The 17,205-nt window shown below is 53.9% G+C and overlaps 1 protein-coding gene across 1 annotated transcript in view; it reads right to left on the reverse strand.

The window, feature by feature from the left end:
- Positions 1–2,665: 2,665 nt before the first annotated feature.
- The window catches only part of WARS2 (tryptophanyl tRNA synthetase 2, mitochondrial), a 30,826-nt gene continuing 16,286 nt past the window's right edge, over positions 2,666–17,205 (reverse strand). Inside the window, exons 5-6 of the mRNA XM_083171483.1 lie at positions 8,914–9,032; positions 2,666–7,809 (exon numbers count right to left, since the gene is read on the reverse strand). Of these exons, the coding sequence (XP_083027609.1) occupies positions 7,361–7,809; positions 8,914–9,032 (568 nt within the window). The 3' untranslated portion in view covers positions 2,666–7,360. The remainder of the gene's footprint in view (positions 7,810–8,913; positions 9,033–17,205) is intronic.

Below are 17,205 nucleotides of genomic sequence, written 5' to 3' on the forward strand. Positions count from 1 at the left end.
TCAGAGCACAGGGGCGGAGTGATACAGCTACATGTGACTAGTCCTGTCAGAGCGCAGGGGCGGAGTGATACAGCTACATGTGACTTGTCCTGTCAGAGCACAGGGGTGGAGTGATACAGCTTCATGTGACTAGTCCTGTCAGAACGCAGGGGCGAATTGATACAGCTACATGTGACTAGTCCTGTCAGAGCACAGGGGCGGAGTGATACAGCTTCATGATGTGACTAGTCCTGTCAGAACGCAGGGGCGGAGTGATACAGCTACATGTGACTAGTCCTGTCAGAACGCAGGGGCGGAGTGATACAGCTACATGTGACTAGTCCTGTCAGAACGCAGGGGCGGAGTGATACAGCTACATGTGACTAGTCCTGTCAGAACGCAGGGGCGGAGTGATACAGCTACATGTGACTAGTCCTGTCAGAACGCAGGGGCGAAGTGATACAGCTACATGTGACTTGTCCTGTCAGAGCACAGGGGCGGACTGATACAGCTTCATGATGTGACTAGTCCTGTCAGAACGCAGGGGCGGAGTGATACAGCTTCATGTGACTAGTCCTGTCAGAACGCAGGGGCGGAGTGATACAGCTACATGTGACTTGTCCTGTCAGAGCACAGGGGCGGAGTGATACAGCTTCATGATGTGACTAGTCCTGTCAGAGCACAGGGGCGGAGTGATACAGCTTCATGTGACGTCCTGTCAGAACGCAGGGGCGGAGTGATACAGCTTCATGTGACGTCCTGTCAGAACGCAGGGGCGGAGTGATACAGCTTCATGATGTGACTAGTCCTGTCAGAGCACAGGGGCGGAGTGATACAGCTTCATGATGTGACTAGTCCTGCCAGAATGCAGGGGCGGAGTGATACATCTTCATGTGACGGGGTTAGTGCACAAAGAAATGGCAGCGCTCTTGTTTAATGATGATTAAAATTTGGTGGGATCCGGCTGCAACCAGGCTGTCCCGTGTGAATGGACACATTTGTGTCCATTATTAACTTCTGTGTGCGGCACGGCTTCCTGGCCATGCGGAGCCCCTTTCACGCACTCCGGCTCCTGCCGGGCGGCGAACACCCCCCCCCCCCCCCCCACAGCTAAGAGTCGTGCGGTACACAGAAGTTAATAGTGGACATGATTGTGTCCATACACACGAGATGGCCGCCCGTTTGCAGCCGGATGTCGCCACTGGAGTGGACGGCTGCCGGGCTGTGGCCATCTCCACCATTGATCGTAAACTTGTAGTGTGTGGCCCGGCTTCTTGGCCGTGCGGGGTTTCGCCGCCAGGCAGGAGCCAGAGCGTTTGTACCCCGAACATGTAGAGTCTGGGGGCAGAAGGCCTTCATGGGGAAGCAGGTGATGGTCCAGGGGACAGCACGAGAGGCAGGTGGCCGTCAGGAGGGCAGGACAGGTAGGTGGCTGTCAGGGGTACAGAGATAGGCATCCTCAGGGCGTGTGCCAGTGTTTATGGGGTGTATCAGGGGGCGATGGATGTCGGGGTGACATCAGAGTTTCTGTGCAGAGTGGTAATGTACATACGCCATTATTTTGGTTATCTTGCAAAGGAAAAATCCTTCTCAAATGGACAAAACCATGCTGCACTGCAGGTGGGGCAGATGTAACGTGTGCAGAGAGAATTAGATTTGGGTGGGGTTTTACGTCAAAGTGACATCTATATTGCAGTGTAAAAATAAAGCAGCCAGTATTTTCCCTGCACAGAAACAAAATAACCAAATCTAATTCTCTCTGCACATGTTACATCTGCCCCAGCTGCAGTGCTGCATGGTGTTACCCAGGTCTTTCTGTACGTATGACATCTGCCTCCCTGCTGTGCCCCCGAGGTCTCTCTGTAAATATGACATCTGCCTCCCTGCAGTGCTGCATGGTGCTACTCAGGGCTCTCTGCACATGTTACATCTGCCCCCCTGCAGTGCACATGGTTTTGTCCATTTGAGAAGGAATTTGCCTTTGCAAGTGAACCAGAATAAGGACCATAGTGCGAGTAACCATCGCCACTAGGGCCAGACACGTGTTCTCCTCAGCCACAATGGGAGCAGACCTCCTGAACGGAAGGTGCCCACACACGGTACAGTAATTGGATGCGTTTTGGACTAGATCGCATCAAATGCAATTTGCATGTGATGCGTTCCGAACCTAGTATGTAGAGCACCTTAATGTAACCAACCCCAGCAGGGTCAGATGCCTGAAGGAGCTTCTGACAGACGGATCCCCAGGGGCAGGAGATGAAGCCGCGTCTAGGGCAATGGTTTGCTTACACCATGCAGTGCAGAACATGGCTCCTACCCCGACAGTCAGTACTCCGACGTCGGAATCCCGACTGCACAACGTGGGGAGCGCAATGACCCCTTGCGGGCTCGCTGCGCTCGTCACCTATTTTATCCTCCCTCTATGGGGGTTGTGGACCCCCACGAGCGAGCAGTCGGGATTCTGACGTCGGAGTACTGACTGTCGGGGAGCCGTCCGGCACCCCATATAACACATTGCACCTCAGCATAGGACGATGTCTGTTAGATAAAATATAATAGTCCTGTAATAAAGACCCGGTCACTGTACAGGCGCTGCAACGCTTAGGAGAACATCATATACTAAAATCGCAGAAATAGCAATAAACAAAAAATCACTTTAAAGTGGATTATCCTGAAAACAGTGATGTCATTTACAAAAATAATCAAGTTTATTGGAAAAAATAAGCCATGAAATAATCAGTTATAACAACCTGCAACCAAATTATTATTATTTTAAATACCATTCATTTTGGGGATGTAGGCCTATAGAGTGTCATACAGAGAAATCTGTAATATGGTTATATCCTACAGCAGGGGTGGCCAAACCGCTCCTCAATTTCTAACAAGTTCACATTTCCCAGACCTCCTAGTAATGACTGCACCTGTGCACCAGCTAACTGCCACATTCCCAGACCTCCTAGCTGGGGCACAGGTGCAGTCATTACTGTCACATTCCCCAGACCACCTAGCTGGTGCACAGGTGTAGTTATTACTGTCACATTCCCCAGACCACCTTGCTGGTGCATAGGTGTAGTTATTACAGTCACATTTGCCAGACCCCATAGCTGGTGCACAGGTGTAGTATTACTGTCACATTTTTCAGACCCTCTAGCTGGGGCACAGGTGCAGTCATTACCGTCACGTTTCCCAGACCCTCTAGCTGGGGCACAGGAGCAGTCATTACCGTCACGTTTCCCAGACCCTCTAGCTGGGGCACAGGTGCAGTCATTACCGTCACGTTTCCCAGACCCTCTAGCTGGGGCACAGGAGCAGTCATTCCTAACGGTCACATTCCCCAGACCACCTAGCTGGTGCACAGGTGCAGTAATTACTGTCACATTACCCAGACCATCTAGCTGGGGCACAGGTCCAGTCATTCCTAACGGTCACGTTTCCCAGACCCCTAGCTGCTGCACAGGTGTAGTCATTACTAAGTCACATTTTCAAACGTGCTGCTGGAAAACATGGACTGTTGGCAGATCTTAAGGAGCAATTTATCCTACAGTATATGTCTGGCAGATCTTCCACATGTTCCTTCATAGATTTTGGTACTCATGCATTAGCCGACCAGAGCAGGCACAGGGTGAGTGACAGCTTGAGGGTCATACATGGGGTGGAGACAGTGGTGTTACAGTAATTCAGATGATGGAATGCTGGCTGTATCCACCCATATGAGATCACATAGGAGGCGGGAGGAGATGGACAGGGATAACAGGGCTGCAGCATGTGGTACCATGGGGTAGTGGCCCTCCATAGGCTGCAGCGTGTGGTATAATGGGTTAGTGGCCCTCCATAGGCTGCAGCGTGTGGTATAATGGATTAGTGGCCCTCCATAGGCTGCAGCGTGTGGTACCATGGGTTAGTGGCCCTCCATAGGCTGCAGCATTTGGTATAATGGGTTAGTGGCCCTCCATAGGCTGCAGCATGTGGTACCATGGGGTAGTGGCCCTCCATAGGCTGCAGCATGTGGTACCATGGGGTAGTGGCCCTCCATAGGCTGCAGCGTGTGGTATAATGGGTTAGTGGCCCTCCATAGGCTGCAGCGTGTGGTACCATGGGGTAGTGGCCCCTCCATAGGCTGCAGCGTGTGGTATAATGGGGTAGTGGCCCCTCCATAGGCTGCAGCATGTGGTATAATGGGGTTAGTGGCCCTCCATAAGCTGCCGCATGTGGTACCATGGGTTAGTGGCCCTCCATAGGCTGCAGCATGTGGTACCATGGGGTAGTGGCCCTCCATAGGCTGCAGCGTGTGGTACCATGGGTAAGTGGCCCTCCATAGGCTGCAGCATGTGGTATCATGGGTTATTGGCCCTCCATAGGCTGCATCGTGTGGTACCATAGGTTAGTGGCCCCTCCATAGGCTGCAGCATGTGGTATCATGGGGTTAGTGGCCCTCCATAGGCTGCAGCATGTGGTACCATGGGGTAGTGGCCCTCCATAGGCTTCAGCGTGTGGTTTCATGGGGTTAGTGGCCCTCCATAGGCTGCAGCATGTGGTATCATGGGGTTAGTGGCCCTCCATAGGCTGCAGCATGTGGTACCATGGGTTAGTGGCCCCTTCATAGACTGCAGCATGTGGTATAATGGGTTAGTGGCCCCTTCATAGACTGCAGCATGTGGTACCATGGGTAAGTGGCCCTCCATAGGCTGCAGCGTGTGGTATCATGGGGATAGTGGCCCTCCATAGGCTGCAGCATGTGGTATCATGGGGATAGTGGCCCTCCATGGGCTGCAGCATGTGGTATCATGGGGATAGTGGCCCTCCATAGGCTGCAGCATGTGGTATAATGGGGTTAGTGGCCCTCCATAGGCTGCAGCATGTGGTATCATGGGGATAGTGGCCCTCCATAGGCTGCAGCATGTGGTATCATGGGGTAGTGGCCCTCCATAGGCTGCAGCATGTGGTACCATGGGTTAGTGGCCCCTTCATAGACTGCAGCGTGTGGTACCATGGGTAAGTGGCCCTCCATAGGCTGCAGCGTGTGGTATCATGGGGATAGTGGCCCTCCATAGGCTGCAGCATGTGGTACCATGGGTAAGTGGCCCTCCATAGGCTGCAGCGTGTGGTATCATGGGGATAGTGGCCCTCCATAGGCTGCAGCATGTGGTACCATGGGTTAGTGGCCCTCCATAGGCTGCAGCGTGTGGTATCAAGGGGATAGTGGCCCTCCATAGGGTGCAGCATGTGGTACCATGGGTTATTGGCCCTCCATAGGCTGCAGCATGTGGTATCATGGGGGTAGTGGCCCTCCATAGGCTGCAGCATGTGGTATCATGGGGTAGTGGCCCTCCATAGGCTGCAGCATGTGGTATCATGGGCTAGTGGCCCTCCATAGGCTGCAGCATGTGGTACCATGGGTTAGTGGCCCTCCATAGGCTGCAGCGTGTGGTATCATGGGGATAGTGGCCCTCCATAGGCTGCAGCGTGTGGTATAATGGGGTTATTGGCCCTCCATAGGCTGCAGCATGTGGTATCATGGGTTAGTGGCCCTCCATAGGCTGCAGCATGTGGTATCATGGGGTTAATGGCCCTCCATAGGCTGCAGCATGTGGTATCATGGGGTTAATGGCCCTCCATAGGCTGCAGCATGTGGTATCATGGGTTAGTGGCCCTCCATAGGCTGCAGCATGTGGTATCATGGGTTAGTGGCCCTCCATAGGCTGCAGCATGTGGTATCATGGGTTAGTGGCCCTCCATAGGCTGCAGCATGTGGTATCATGGGGTTAATGGCCCTCCATAGGCTGCAGCATGTGGTATCATGGGGTTAATGGCCCTCCATAGGCTGCAGCGTGTGGTATCATGGGTTAGTGGCCCTCCATAGGCTGCAGCATGTGGTATCATGGGTTAGTGGCCCCTCCATAGGCTGCATCGTGTGGTATAATGGGGTTAGTGGCCCTCCATAGGCTGCAGTGTGTGGTACCATAGGTTAGTGGCCCTCCATAGGCTGCAGCATGTGGTATCATGGGGATAGTGGCCCTCCATAGTCTGCAGCATGTGGTATCATGGGGATAGTGGCCCTCCATAGGCTGCAGCATGTGGTAACATGGGTTATTGGCCCTCCATAGGCTGCAGCATGTGGTATCATGGGTTAGTGGCCCTCCATAGGCTGCAGCATGTGGTATCATGGGTTAGTGGCCCTCCATAGGCTGCAGCGTGTGGTATCATGGGTTAGTGGCCCTCCATAGGCTGCAGCATGTGGTACCATGGGTTAGTGGCCCTCCATAGGCTGCAACATGTGGTATCATGGGGTAGTGGCCCTCCATAGGCTGCAGCGTGTGGTATCATGGGTTATTGGCCCTCCATAGGCTGCAGCATGTGGTATCATGGGGATAGTGGCCCTCTATAGGCTGCAGCATGTGGTATAATGGGTTAGTGGCCCTCCATAGGCTGCAGCATGTGGTATCATGGGGATAGTGGCCCTCCATAGGCTGCAGCATGTGGTAACATGGGTTATTGGCCCTCCATAGGCTGCAGCGTGTGGTATCATGGGGTTAATGGCCCTCCATAGGCTGCAGCATGTGGTATCATGGGTTAGTGGCCCTCCATAGGCTGCAGCGTGTGGTATCATGGGTTAGTGGCCCTCCATAGGCTGCAGCATGTGGTACCATGGGTTAGTGGCCCTCCATAGGCTGCAACATGTGGTATCATGGGGTAGTGGCCCTCCATAGGCTGCAGCGTGTGGTATCATGGGTTATTGGCCCTCCATAGGCTGCAGCATGTGGTATCATGGGGATAGTGGCCCTCTATAGGCTGCAGCGTGTGGTATCATGGGGTAGTGGCCCTCCATAGGCTGCAGCATGTGGTACCATGGGTTAGTGGCCCTCCATAGGCTGCAACATGTGGTATCATGGGGTAGTGGCCCTCCATAGGCTGCAGCATGTGGTATCATGGGTTATTGGCCCTCCATAGGCTGCAGCGTGTGAAGTCATCGTACTGATGGGAGCGTTTATGGACACCCCTTACACAACAATTGTATACGACTATAAGGACCGAATTAGGCCCATGTTCACCAAACACTGCTGCTGGTCGCCGAGGATCCAGGCCGGAGTGTACATGGTGGAACCACCCCTGCCAGCTCCTGTGACAGTTTTATCGGTACTTGTGTAGTTTCACTGCGCCGTGCATCTGAGTCCCCTTGCGGGGCTCGCTTCGCTCGCCCACGCTGCGCTCACCACGCTATTTAAAATCAACTCCATGCCAACATGGATAGTGGAGGTATGAACTATCCATGTTGGCATGGAGTTAAGTTATAAGTTTTTTTTTTGGACATATTTTGTGGCGAGCGTACACCCGGAAGTAGCAAGGCGCCATGCTGGCGCCGTGAAACTACACAAGTACCGTTTTATCTTAAGCCCACCAAGTGGCAGACGGCATCGTACACAGGAACCGCCACCTCCCTGGCTCTCTGAGCCCCACGGTTTAGCACATCCACAAGAAACCCCGTATCTTCCCTGAGCCTCTGGATTTCCTCCCGGATCGGTGTCAGTTTCTCTATCACCGCGTCCGCCACCACCATCTTGTACTGCGCAGTCTCTAGCGCACTGCTCTGCTGAATGATATCCTCAGGCGAAAGGCCTGTCATGGCGCTGTGGATGGCCACCAAGTTGGAGACACCTGGTCGCCCTTCAGGGTCAAAGGTCACCTCGGAGGTGAAATCCGTGATGGCCTTGCGAAATTTCATTGTGATATCATCCGGGCTGTCCATCAGCCGCACAGTGGCCAGCACTTGGGGGTCCGACTTCGACATCTTTACAGAGGGGTTGCGGAGGGACTTTATCTTTTTGGAGCTGCCTGTAAGAAATGATGATACAGTATGTGTCAGCATTCCTCCTCACAGCCGACACATAATTACACAGCGCCGTGCACATGATGTAAGACACTAGGTTAAATCCCTCTGATTCCAAAGCACATTATCATTTTCATAGCACCTCTCTGAGCACAGATCATCTCCCGATTGTAAGGTGCGGCAGTACCTCCTATGTACTGTATGATCTGACCCTTCCCCCTCCCACCTTGGGGCTGCTCCTCTAGGGCTGGGTGATGCAGCACAGCAGGGGTGGGGCAGTAGTACAACCAATCAGAAGTAGCCATCACTTGTTCAGCCCCCTATGTGTGGGGGCACAGATAATAACCACAACGTGTCTGAATTTGTGTTGTGTGGAGACCTGGAATTTATTAGGGTTAGTGCCACGTAAGTCAGACCTCCCCACATGCCCATCCCACCCAACCCCATATCTACCCACTCACATCTCCACAACTTATCTGGATCCTAAACATCTAGCCCTTATTCATGCAGCCTAGCCCCCCCAGCCCGCACAGCCTAATCCTAACCCTGGCCTGACAACCAGGTTATGCAGCTGCGCAGCAGGATGTTCGAGCTTAAGCTGCATTTAAATACACCTGCCACCGGCTCTCTACGCCCGCTGCCCCAACTAAGAACCGCCTTACATCAGTCCCTGGTGCAGCGTAGCGTCTGTAGTCCCTCAGTTTTCCAATCCGGAAATCTGGGATTTTTCAGCACAGTTATGTGTCCTAGTGTTTTATGGTAAGGACCTGGCGTGGAATTTCGGGGTGCATGGTGCAGCAATGAGGTACGAGGACGTTTCCTCTGTGTATAATGATCCCCCTTTGGCAGTTGCATGTCAGAGGGTCTCACATTCCGGCTGTACCCCCTGCCCCACCACCTTGCTGGCATAATATTGTAGACACATAGGATTAGCGTGTGCCTGAACCATGGCAACAACAGTATGGTCACCGCAATCCCACCTGCAATGTGTGTGGCCAATCAGAGCAAATGTGACATTCTCTCACCGTCCCCAGTCCATGCTCCGCCATCTGCCTGTACACCCTGCGCCATAGACCACAACGATCCCAGGAATTGGGCATCTTACTTACCCATCAGCGCTGTGGGAATGGGGAAGAATTCGCCGTATCGGTTATTGAAGATCCGAGCTATGTCCTGGGTCAGCTCTATGTGCTGGGACTGGTCATCCCCCACCGGAACGTGTGTGGCCCTGCCGGGGTAAAGTCCCAGATATAACAAAAGACAATATGCGCAGGAAAGCAGCGGATCCGTCACATAATAATACTAACACTTCCTATAGGTTCTATACCATGATCCCGTCACATAATAATACTAACACTTCCTATAGGTTCTATACCATGATCCCGTCACATAATAATACTAACACTTCCTATAGGTTCTATACCATGATCCCGTCACATAATACTAACACTTCCTATAGGTTCTATACCATGATCCCGTCACATAATACTAACACTTCCTATAGGTTCTATACCATGATCCCGTCACATAATAATTCTAACACTTCCTATAGTTTCTATACCATGATCCCGTCACATAATAATACTAACACTTCCTACAGGTTCTATACCATGATCCGTCACATAATAATACTAACACTTCCTATAGGTTCTATACCATGAACCCCTCACATAATACTAACACTTTCTATAGGTTCTATACCATGATCCCATCACATAATACTAACACTTCCTATAGGTTCTATACCATGATCCCGTCACATAATACTAACACTTCCTATAGGTTCTATACCATGATCCCATCACATAATAATACAAACACTTCCTATAGGTTCTATACCATGATCCGTCACATAATACTAACACTTCTTATAGGTTCTATACCATGAACCCCTCACATAATACTAACACTTCCTATAGGTTCTATACCATGATCCCGTCACATATTACTAACACTTCCTATAGGTTCTATACCATGATCCGTCACATAATACTAACATTTCCTATAGGTTCTATACCATGATCCCGTCACATAATACTAACATTTCCTATAGGTTCTATACCATGATCCGTCACATAATAATACTAACACTTCCTATATGTTCTATACCATGATTCTGTCACATAATACTAACACTTCCTATAGGTTCTATACCATGATCCCGTCACATAATAATACTAACACTTCCTATAGGTTCTACACCATGATCCCATCACATAATAATACTAACACTTCCTATAGGTTCTATACCATGATCCCGTCACATAATAATACTAACACTTCCTATAGGTTCTACACCATGATCCCATCACATAATAATACTAACACTTCCTATAGGTTCTATACCATGATCCCGTCACATAATACTAACACTTCCTATAGGTTCTATACCATGATCCCATCACATAATAATACAAACACTTCCTATAGGTTCTATACCATGATCCGTCACATAATACTAACACTTCTTATAGGTTCTATACCATGAACCCCTCACATAATACTAACACTTCCTATAGGTTCTATACCATGATCCCGTCACATATTACTAACACTTCCTATAGGTTCTATACCATGATCCCGTCACATAATACTAACACTTCCTATAGGTTCTATACCATGATCCGTCACATAATACTAACACTTTCTATAGGTTCTATACCATGATCCCATCACATAATAATACTAACACTTCCTATAGCTTCTATACCATGATCCCGTCACATAATACTAACACTTTCTATAGGTTCTATACCATGATCCCATCACATAATAATACTAACACTTCCTATAGCTTCTATACCATGATCCCGTCACATAATACTAACACTTCCTATAGGTTCTACACCAGGATCCCATCACATAATAATACTAACACTTCCTATAGGTTCTATACCATGATCCCGTCACATAATAATTCTAACACTTCCTATAGGTTCTACACCAGGATCCCATCACATAATAATACTAACACTTACTATAGGTTCTATACCATGATCCCGTCACATAATAATTCTAACACTTCCTATAGGTTCTATACCATGATCCCATCACGTAATAATACTAACACTTCCTATAGGCTCTATACCATGATCCCGTCACATAATAATACTAACACTTCCTATTGGTTCTACACCAGGATTCCGTCACATAATACTAACACTTCCTATAGGTTGTATACCATGATCCCATCACATAATAATACTAACACTTCCTATAGGTTCTATACCATGATCCCATCACATAATAATACTAACACTTCCATAGGTTCTATACCATGATCCGTCACAAAATACTAACACTTCTTATAGGTTCTATACCATGAACCCCTCACATAATAATACTAACACTTCCTATAGGTTCTATACCATGATCCCGTCACATATTACTAACACTTCCTATAAGTTCTATACCATGATCCCGTCACATAATACTAACACTTCCTATAGGTTGTATACCATGATCCCATCACATAATAATACTAACACTTCCTATAGGTTCTATACCATGATCCCATCACATAATAATACTAACACTTCCTATAGGTTCTATACCATGATCCGTCACATAATACTAACACTTCTTATAGGTTCTATACCTTGAACCCCTCACATAATAATACTAACACTTCCTATAGGTTCTATACCATGATCCCGTCACATATTACTAACACTTCCTATAGGTTCTATACCATGATCCCGTCACATAATACTAACACTTCCTATAGGTTCTTTACAATGATCCGTCACATAATACTAACACTTCCTATAGGTTCTATACCATGATCCGTCACATAATACTAACACTTCCTATAGGTTCTATACCATGATCCTGTCACATAATACTAACACCATTTACGGTGACTGGTGCGTAGGGAACGTCCGCGCCACATATCCCCCAACCACCTTCATCTACATACAGTAAATGGAAGGCTCCCCCAATACTGGAATTGGGGTGCTGTGGTTAGGGTTAGGCTGCGGGAGGGGAGTTTAGGGTTAGGCTGAGGGAGGGGAGGTTAGGGTTAGGCTGCGGCAGGGGAGGTTAGGGTTAGGCTGTGGGAGGGGAGGTTAGGGTTAGGCTGCAGGAGGGGAGGTTAGGCTGCAGGAGGGAAGGTTAGGGTTAGGCTGCGGGAGGGGAGGTTAGGGTTAGGCTGTGGGAGGGGAGGTTAGGGTTAGGCTGTGGGAGGGGAGGTTAGGGTTAGGCTGGGGGGGGTTAGGCTGCAGGAGGGGAGGTTAGGGTTAGGCTGTGGGAGGTAAGGTTAGGCTGCAGGAGGGGAGGTTAGGGTTAGGCTGCGGGAGGGGAGGTTAGGGTTAGGCTGCAGGAGGGGAGGTTAGGGTTAGGCTGCAGGGAGGGAGAGGATATGGTTAGGCTGCTGGAGGGGAGGTTAGGGTTAGGCTGCTGGAGGGGAGGTTAGGGTTAGGCTGAGGGGAGGGGAGGTTAGGGTTAGGCTGTGGAAGTTAGGGTTAGGCTGAGGGAGGGAAGGTTAGGGTTAGGCTGCATGAGGAGAGGTTAGGGGGATGCTGCAGGAGGGGAGGTTAGGGTTAGGCTGCAGGAGGGGAGGTTAGGCTGCGGGAGAGGAGGTTGGGGTTAGGCTGCGGGAGGGGAGGTTAGGGTTAGGCTGCGGAAGGGGAGGTTAGGGGATGCTGCCGGAGGGAGGTTAGGGTTAGGCTGCGGGAGGGGAGGTTAGGGTTAGGCTGCGGGAGGGGAGGTTAGGGTTAGGCTGCGGGAGGGGAGGTTAGGGTGAGGCTGCAGGAGGGAAGGTTAGGGTTAGGCTGTAGGAGAGGAGGTTAGGGTTAGGCTGTGTGAGGGGGAGGTTAGGGTTAGGCTGCAGGAGGGGAGGTTAGGTTTAGGCTGTAGGAGAGGAGGTTAGGGTTAGGCTGTGTGAGGGGGAGGTTAGGGTTAGGCTGCGGGAGGGGAGGTTAGGGCGAGGCTGGGGGAGGTTAGGGTTAGGCTGTGGGAGGGGAGGTTAGGGTTAGGCTGTGGGAGGGGAGGTTAGGGTTAGGCTGCGGGAGGGGAGGTTAGGGTTAGGCTGCGGGAGGGGAGGTTAGGGTTAGGCTGCGGGAGGGGAGGTTAGGGCGAGGCTGCGGGAGGGGAGGTTAGGCTGCGGGAAGAAAGGTTAGGGTTAGGCTGCGGGAGGGGAGGCTAGGGTTAGGCTGCGGGAGGGGAGGTTAGGGTTAGGCTGCAGAAGGGGAGGTTAGGGTTAGGCTGCAGGAGGGGAGGTTAGGGTTAGGCTGCAGGAGGGGAGGTTAGGGTTAGGCTGCAGGAGGGGAGGTTAGGGTTAGGCTGCAGGAGGGGAGGTTAGGGTTAGGCTGCAGGAGGGGGAGGTTAGGGTTAGGCTGCAGGAGGGGAGGTTAGGGTTAGGCTGCAGGAGGGGAGGTTAGGGTGAAGCTGCAGGAGGGAGGTTAGGGTTAGGCTGCGGGAGGGGAGGTTAGGGTGAGGCTGCAGGGAGGGGAGGTTAGGGCACGGCTGGGGGAGGGGAGGTTAGGGTTAGGCTGTGGGAGGGGAGGTTAGGGTTAGGCTGCGGGAGGGGAGGTTAGGGCGAGGCTGCGGGAGGGGAGGTTAGGCTGCAGGAGGAGAGGTTAGGGTTAGGCTGCAGGAGGGGAGGTTAGAGTTAGGCTGCAGGAGGGGAGGTTAGAGTTAGGCTGCGGGAGGGGAGGTTAGGCTGCAGGAGGGGAGGTTAGGGCGAGGCTGGGGAGGGGAGGTTAGGGCGAGGCTGTGGGAGAGGAGGTTAGGGTTAGGCTGCGGGAGGGGAGGTTAGGGCGAGGCTGCAGGAGGGGAGGTTAGGGTTAGGCTGCAGGAGGGGAGGTTAGGGTTAGGCTGCAGGAGGGGAGGTTATGGTTAGGCTGCGGGAGGGGAGGTTAGGGTTAGGCTGCGGGAGGGGAGGTTAGGGTTAGGCTGCGGGAGGGGAGGTTAGGGTTAGGCTGCGGGAGGGAGGTTAGGGTTAGGCTGCGGGAGGGAGGTTAGGGTTAGGCTGCAGGAGGGGAGGTTAGGGGGATGCTGCCGGAGGGGAGGTTAGGGTTAGGCTGCAGGAGGGGAGGTTATGGTTAGGCTGCGGGAGGGGAGGTTAGGGTTAGGCTGCGGGAGGGGAGGTTAGGGTTAGGCTGCGGAGGGGAGGTTAGGGTTAGGCTGCGGGAGGGGAGGTTAGGGTTAGGCTGCGGGAGGGGAGGTTAGGGTTAGGCTGCGGGAGGGGAGGTTAGGGTTAGGCTGCAGGAGGGGAGGTTAGGGGGATGCTGCCGGAGGGGAGGTTAGGGTTAGGCTGCGGGAGGGGAGGTTAGGGTTAGGCTGCGGGAGGGGAGGTTAGGGTTAGGCTGCGGGAGGGGAGGTTAGGGTTAGGCTGCAGGAGGGGAGGTTAGGGTGAGGCTGCAGGAGGGGAGGGGAGGTTAGGGTTAGGCTGTAGGAGAGGAGGTTAGGGTTAGGCTGTGTGAGGGGGAGGTTAGGGTTAGGCTGCAGGAGGGGAGGTTAGGGTTAGGCTGCATGAGGAGAGGTTAGGGGGATGCTGCAGGAGGGGAGGTTAGGGTTAGGCTGCAGGAGGGGAGGTTAGGCTGCAGGAGAGGAGGTTAGGGTTAGGCTGCAGGAGGGGAGGTTAGGGGGATGCTGCCGGAGGGGAGGTTAGGGTTAGGCTGCGGGAGGGGAGGTTAGGGTTAGGCTGCGGGAGGGGAGGTTAGCTTTAGGCTGCGGGAGGGGAGGTTAGGCTGCAGGAGGGGAGGTTAGGGTGAGGCTGCAGGAGGGGAGGTTAGGGTTAGGCTGTAGGAGAGGAGGTTAGGGTTAGGCTGTGTGAGGGGGAGGTTAGGGTTAGGCTGCGGGAGGGGAGGTTAGGGCGAGGCTTGGGGAGGGGAGGTTAGGGTTAGGCTGTGGGAGGGGAGGTTAGGGTTAGGCTAGGGGGGGAGGCTAGGGTTAGGCTGCGGGAGGGGAGGTTAGGCTGCGGGAGGGGAGGTTAGGGCGAGGCTGCGGGAGGGGAGGTTAGGCTGCAGGAGGAAAGGTTAGGGTTAGGCTGCGGGAGGGGAGGTTAGGGTTAGGCTGCGGGAGGGGAGGTTAGGGTTAGGCTGCGGGAGGGGAGGTTAGGGTTAGGCTGTGGGAGGGGAGGTTAGGGTTAGGCTGCGGGAGGGGAGGTTAGGGCGAGGCTGGGGGAGGGGAGGTTAGGCTGCAGAAGGGGAGGTTAGGGTTAGGCTGCAGGAGGGAGGTTAGGGTTAGGCTGCAGGAGGGGAGGTTAGGGTTAGGCTGCAGGAGGGGAGGTTAGGGTTAGGCTGCAGGAGGGGAGGTTATGGTTAGGCTGCAGGAGGGGAGGTTAGGGTTAGGCTGCAGGAGGGGCAGGTTAGGGTTAGGCTGCGGGACAGGATGTTAGGGTTAGGCTGCAGGAGGGGAGGTTAGGGTTAGGCTGCAGGAGGGGAGGTTAGGGTTAGGCTGCAGGAGGGGAGGTTAGGGTGAGGCTGCAGGAGGGGAGGTTAGGGTTAGGCTGCGGGAGGGGAGGTTAGGGTGAGGCTGCAGGGAGGGGAGGTTAGGGCGAGGCTGGGGGATGGGAGGTTAGGGTTAGGCTGTGGGAGGGGAGATTAGGGTTAGGCTGCGGGAGGGGAGGTTAGGGTTAGGCTGCGGGAGGGGAGGTTAGGGTTAGGCTGCGGGAGGGGAGGTTAGGGTTAGGCTGCGGGATGGGAAGGTTAGGGTTAGGCTGCGGGAGGGGAGGTTAGGGAGAGGCTGCGGGAGGGGAGGTTAGGCTGCAGGAGGAGAGGTTAGGGTTAGGCTGCAGGAGGGGAGGTTAGAGTTAGGCTGCAGGAGGGGAGGTTAGGCTGCGGGAGGGGAGGTTAGGGCGAGGCTGGGGGAGGTTAGGGCGAGGCTGTGGGAGAGGAGGTTAGGGTTAGGCTGCGGGAGGGGAGGTTAGGCTGCAGAAGGGAGGTTAGGGTTAGGCTGCAGGAGGGGAGGTTAGGGTTAGGCTGCAGGAGGGGAGGTTAGGGTTAGGCTGCAGGAGGGGAGGTTAGGGTTAGGCTGCGGGAGGGGAGGTTAGGGTTAGGCTGCGGGAGGGGAGGTTAGGGTTAGGCTGCGGGAGGGGAGGTTAGGGTTAGGCTGCGGGAGGGGAGGTTAGGGTTAGGCTGCGGGAGGGGAGGTTAGGGTTAGGCTGCAGGAGGGGAGGTTAGGGTTAGGCTGCAGGAGGGGAGGTTAGGGTTAGGCTGCAGGAGGGGAGGTTAGGGTTAGGCTGCAGGAGGGGAGGTTAGGGTTAGGCTGCGGGAGGGGAGGTTAGGGTTAGGATGCAGGAGGGGAGGTTAGGGTTAGGATGCAGGAGGGGAGGTTAGGGTTAGGCTGCGGGAGGGGAGGTTAGGGTGAGGCTGCAGGGAGGGGAGGTTAGGGTGAGGCTGCAGGGAGGGGAGGTTAGGGTTAGGCTGCGGGAGGGGAGGTTACTGTGGGAGGGGAGGTTAGGGCGAGGCTGCGGGAGGGGAGGTTAGGGCGAGGCTGGGGGGGGAGGTTAGGGTTAGGATGCGGGAGGGGAGGTTAGGGTTAGGCTGCGGGAGGGGAGGTTAGGGCGAGGCTGCAGGAGGGGAGGTTAGGCTGCAGGAGGAAAGGTTAGGGTTAGGCTGCGGGAGGGGAGGTTAGGGTTAGGCTGCGGGAGGGGAGGTTAGGGTTAGGCTGCGGGAGGGGAGGTTAGGGTTAGGCTGTGGGAGGGGAGGTTAGGGTTAGGCTGTGGGAGGTTAGGGTTAGGCTGCGGGAGGGGAGGTTAGGGCGAGGCTGGGGGAGGGGAGGTTAGGCTGCAGAAGGGGAGGTTAGGGTTAGGCTGCAGGAGGGGAGGTTAGGGTTAGGCTGCAGGAGGGGAGGTTAGGGTTAGGCTGCAGGAGGGAGGTTAGGGTTAGGCTGCAGGAGGGGAGGTTAGGGTTAGGCTGCAGGAGGGGAGGTTAGGGTTAGGCTGCAGGAGGGGAGGTTAGGGTTAGGCTGCAGGAGGGGCAGGTTAGGGTTAGGCTGCGGGACGGGATGTTAGGGTTAGGCTGCAGGAGGGGAGGTTAGGGTTAGGCTGCAGGAGGGGAGGTTAGGGTGAGGCTGCAGGAGGGGAGGTTAGGGTTAGGCTGCGGGAGGGGAGGTTAGGGTGAGGCTGCAGGGAGGGGAGGTTAGGGCGAGGCTGGGGGAGAGGAGGTTAGGGTTAGGCTGTGGGAGGGGAGATTAGGGTTAGGCTGCGGGAGGGAAGGTTAGGGTTAGGCTGCAGGAGGGGAGGCTAGGGTTAGGCTGCGGGAGGGGAGGTTAGGGTTAGGCTGCGGGAGGGGAGGTTATGGTTAGGCTGCGGGAGGGGAGGTTAGGGCGAGGCTGCGGGAGGGGAGGCTAGGCTGCAGGAGGAGAGGTTAGGGTTAGGCTGCAGGAGGGGAGGTTAGAGTTAGGCTGCGGGAGGGGAGGTTAGGCTGCGGGAGGGGAGGTTAGGGCGAGGCTGG

The sequence above is a fragment of the Crinia signifera genome, chromosome 2, assembly GCF_055691185.1.
Source record: "Crinia signifera chromosome 2, ASM5569118v1, whole genome shotgun sequence".
Lineage (NCBI taxonomy): Eukaryota > Metazoa > Chordata > Amphibia > Anura > Myobatrachidae > Crinia > Crinia signifera.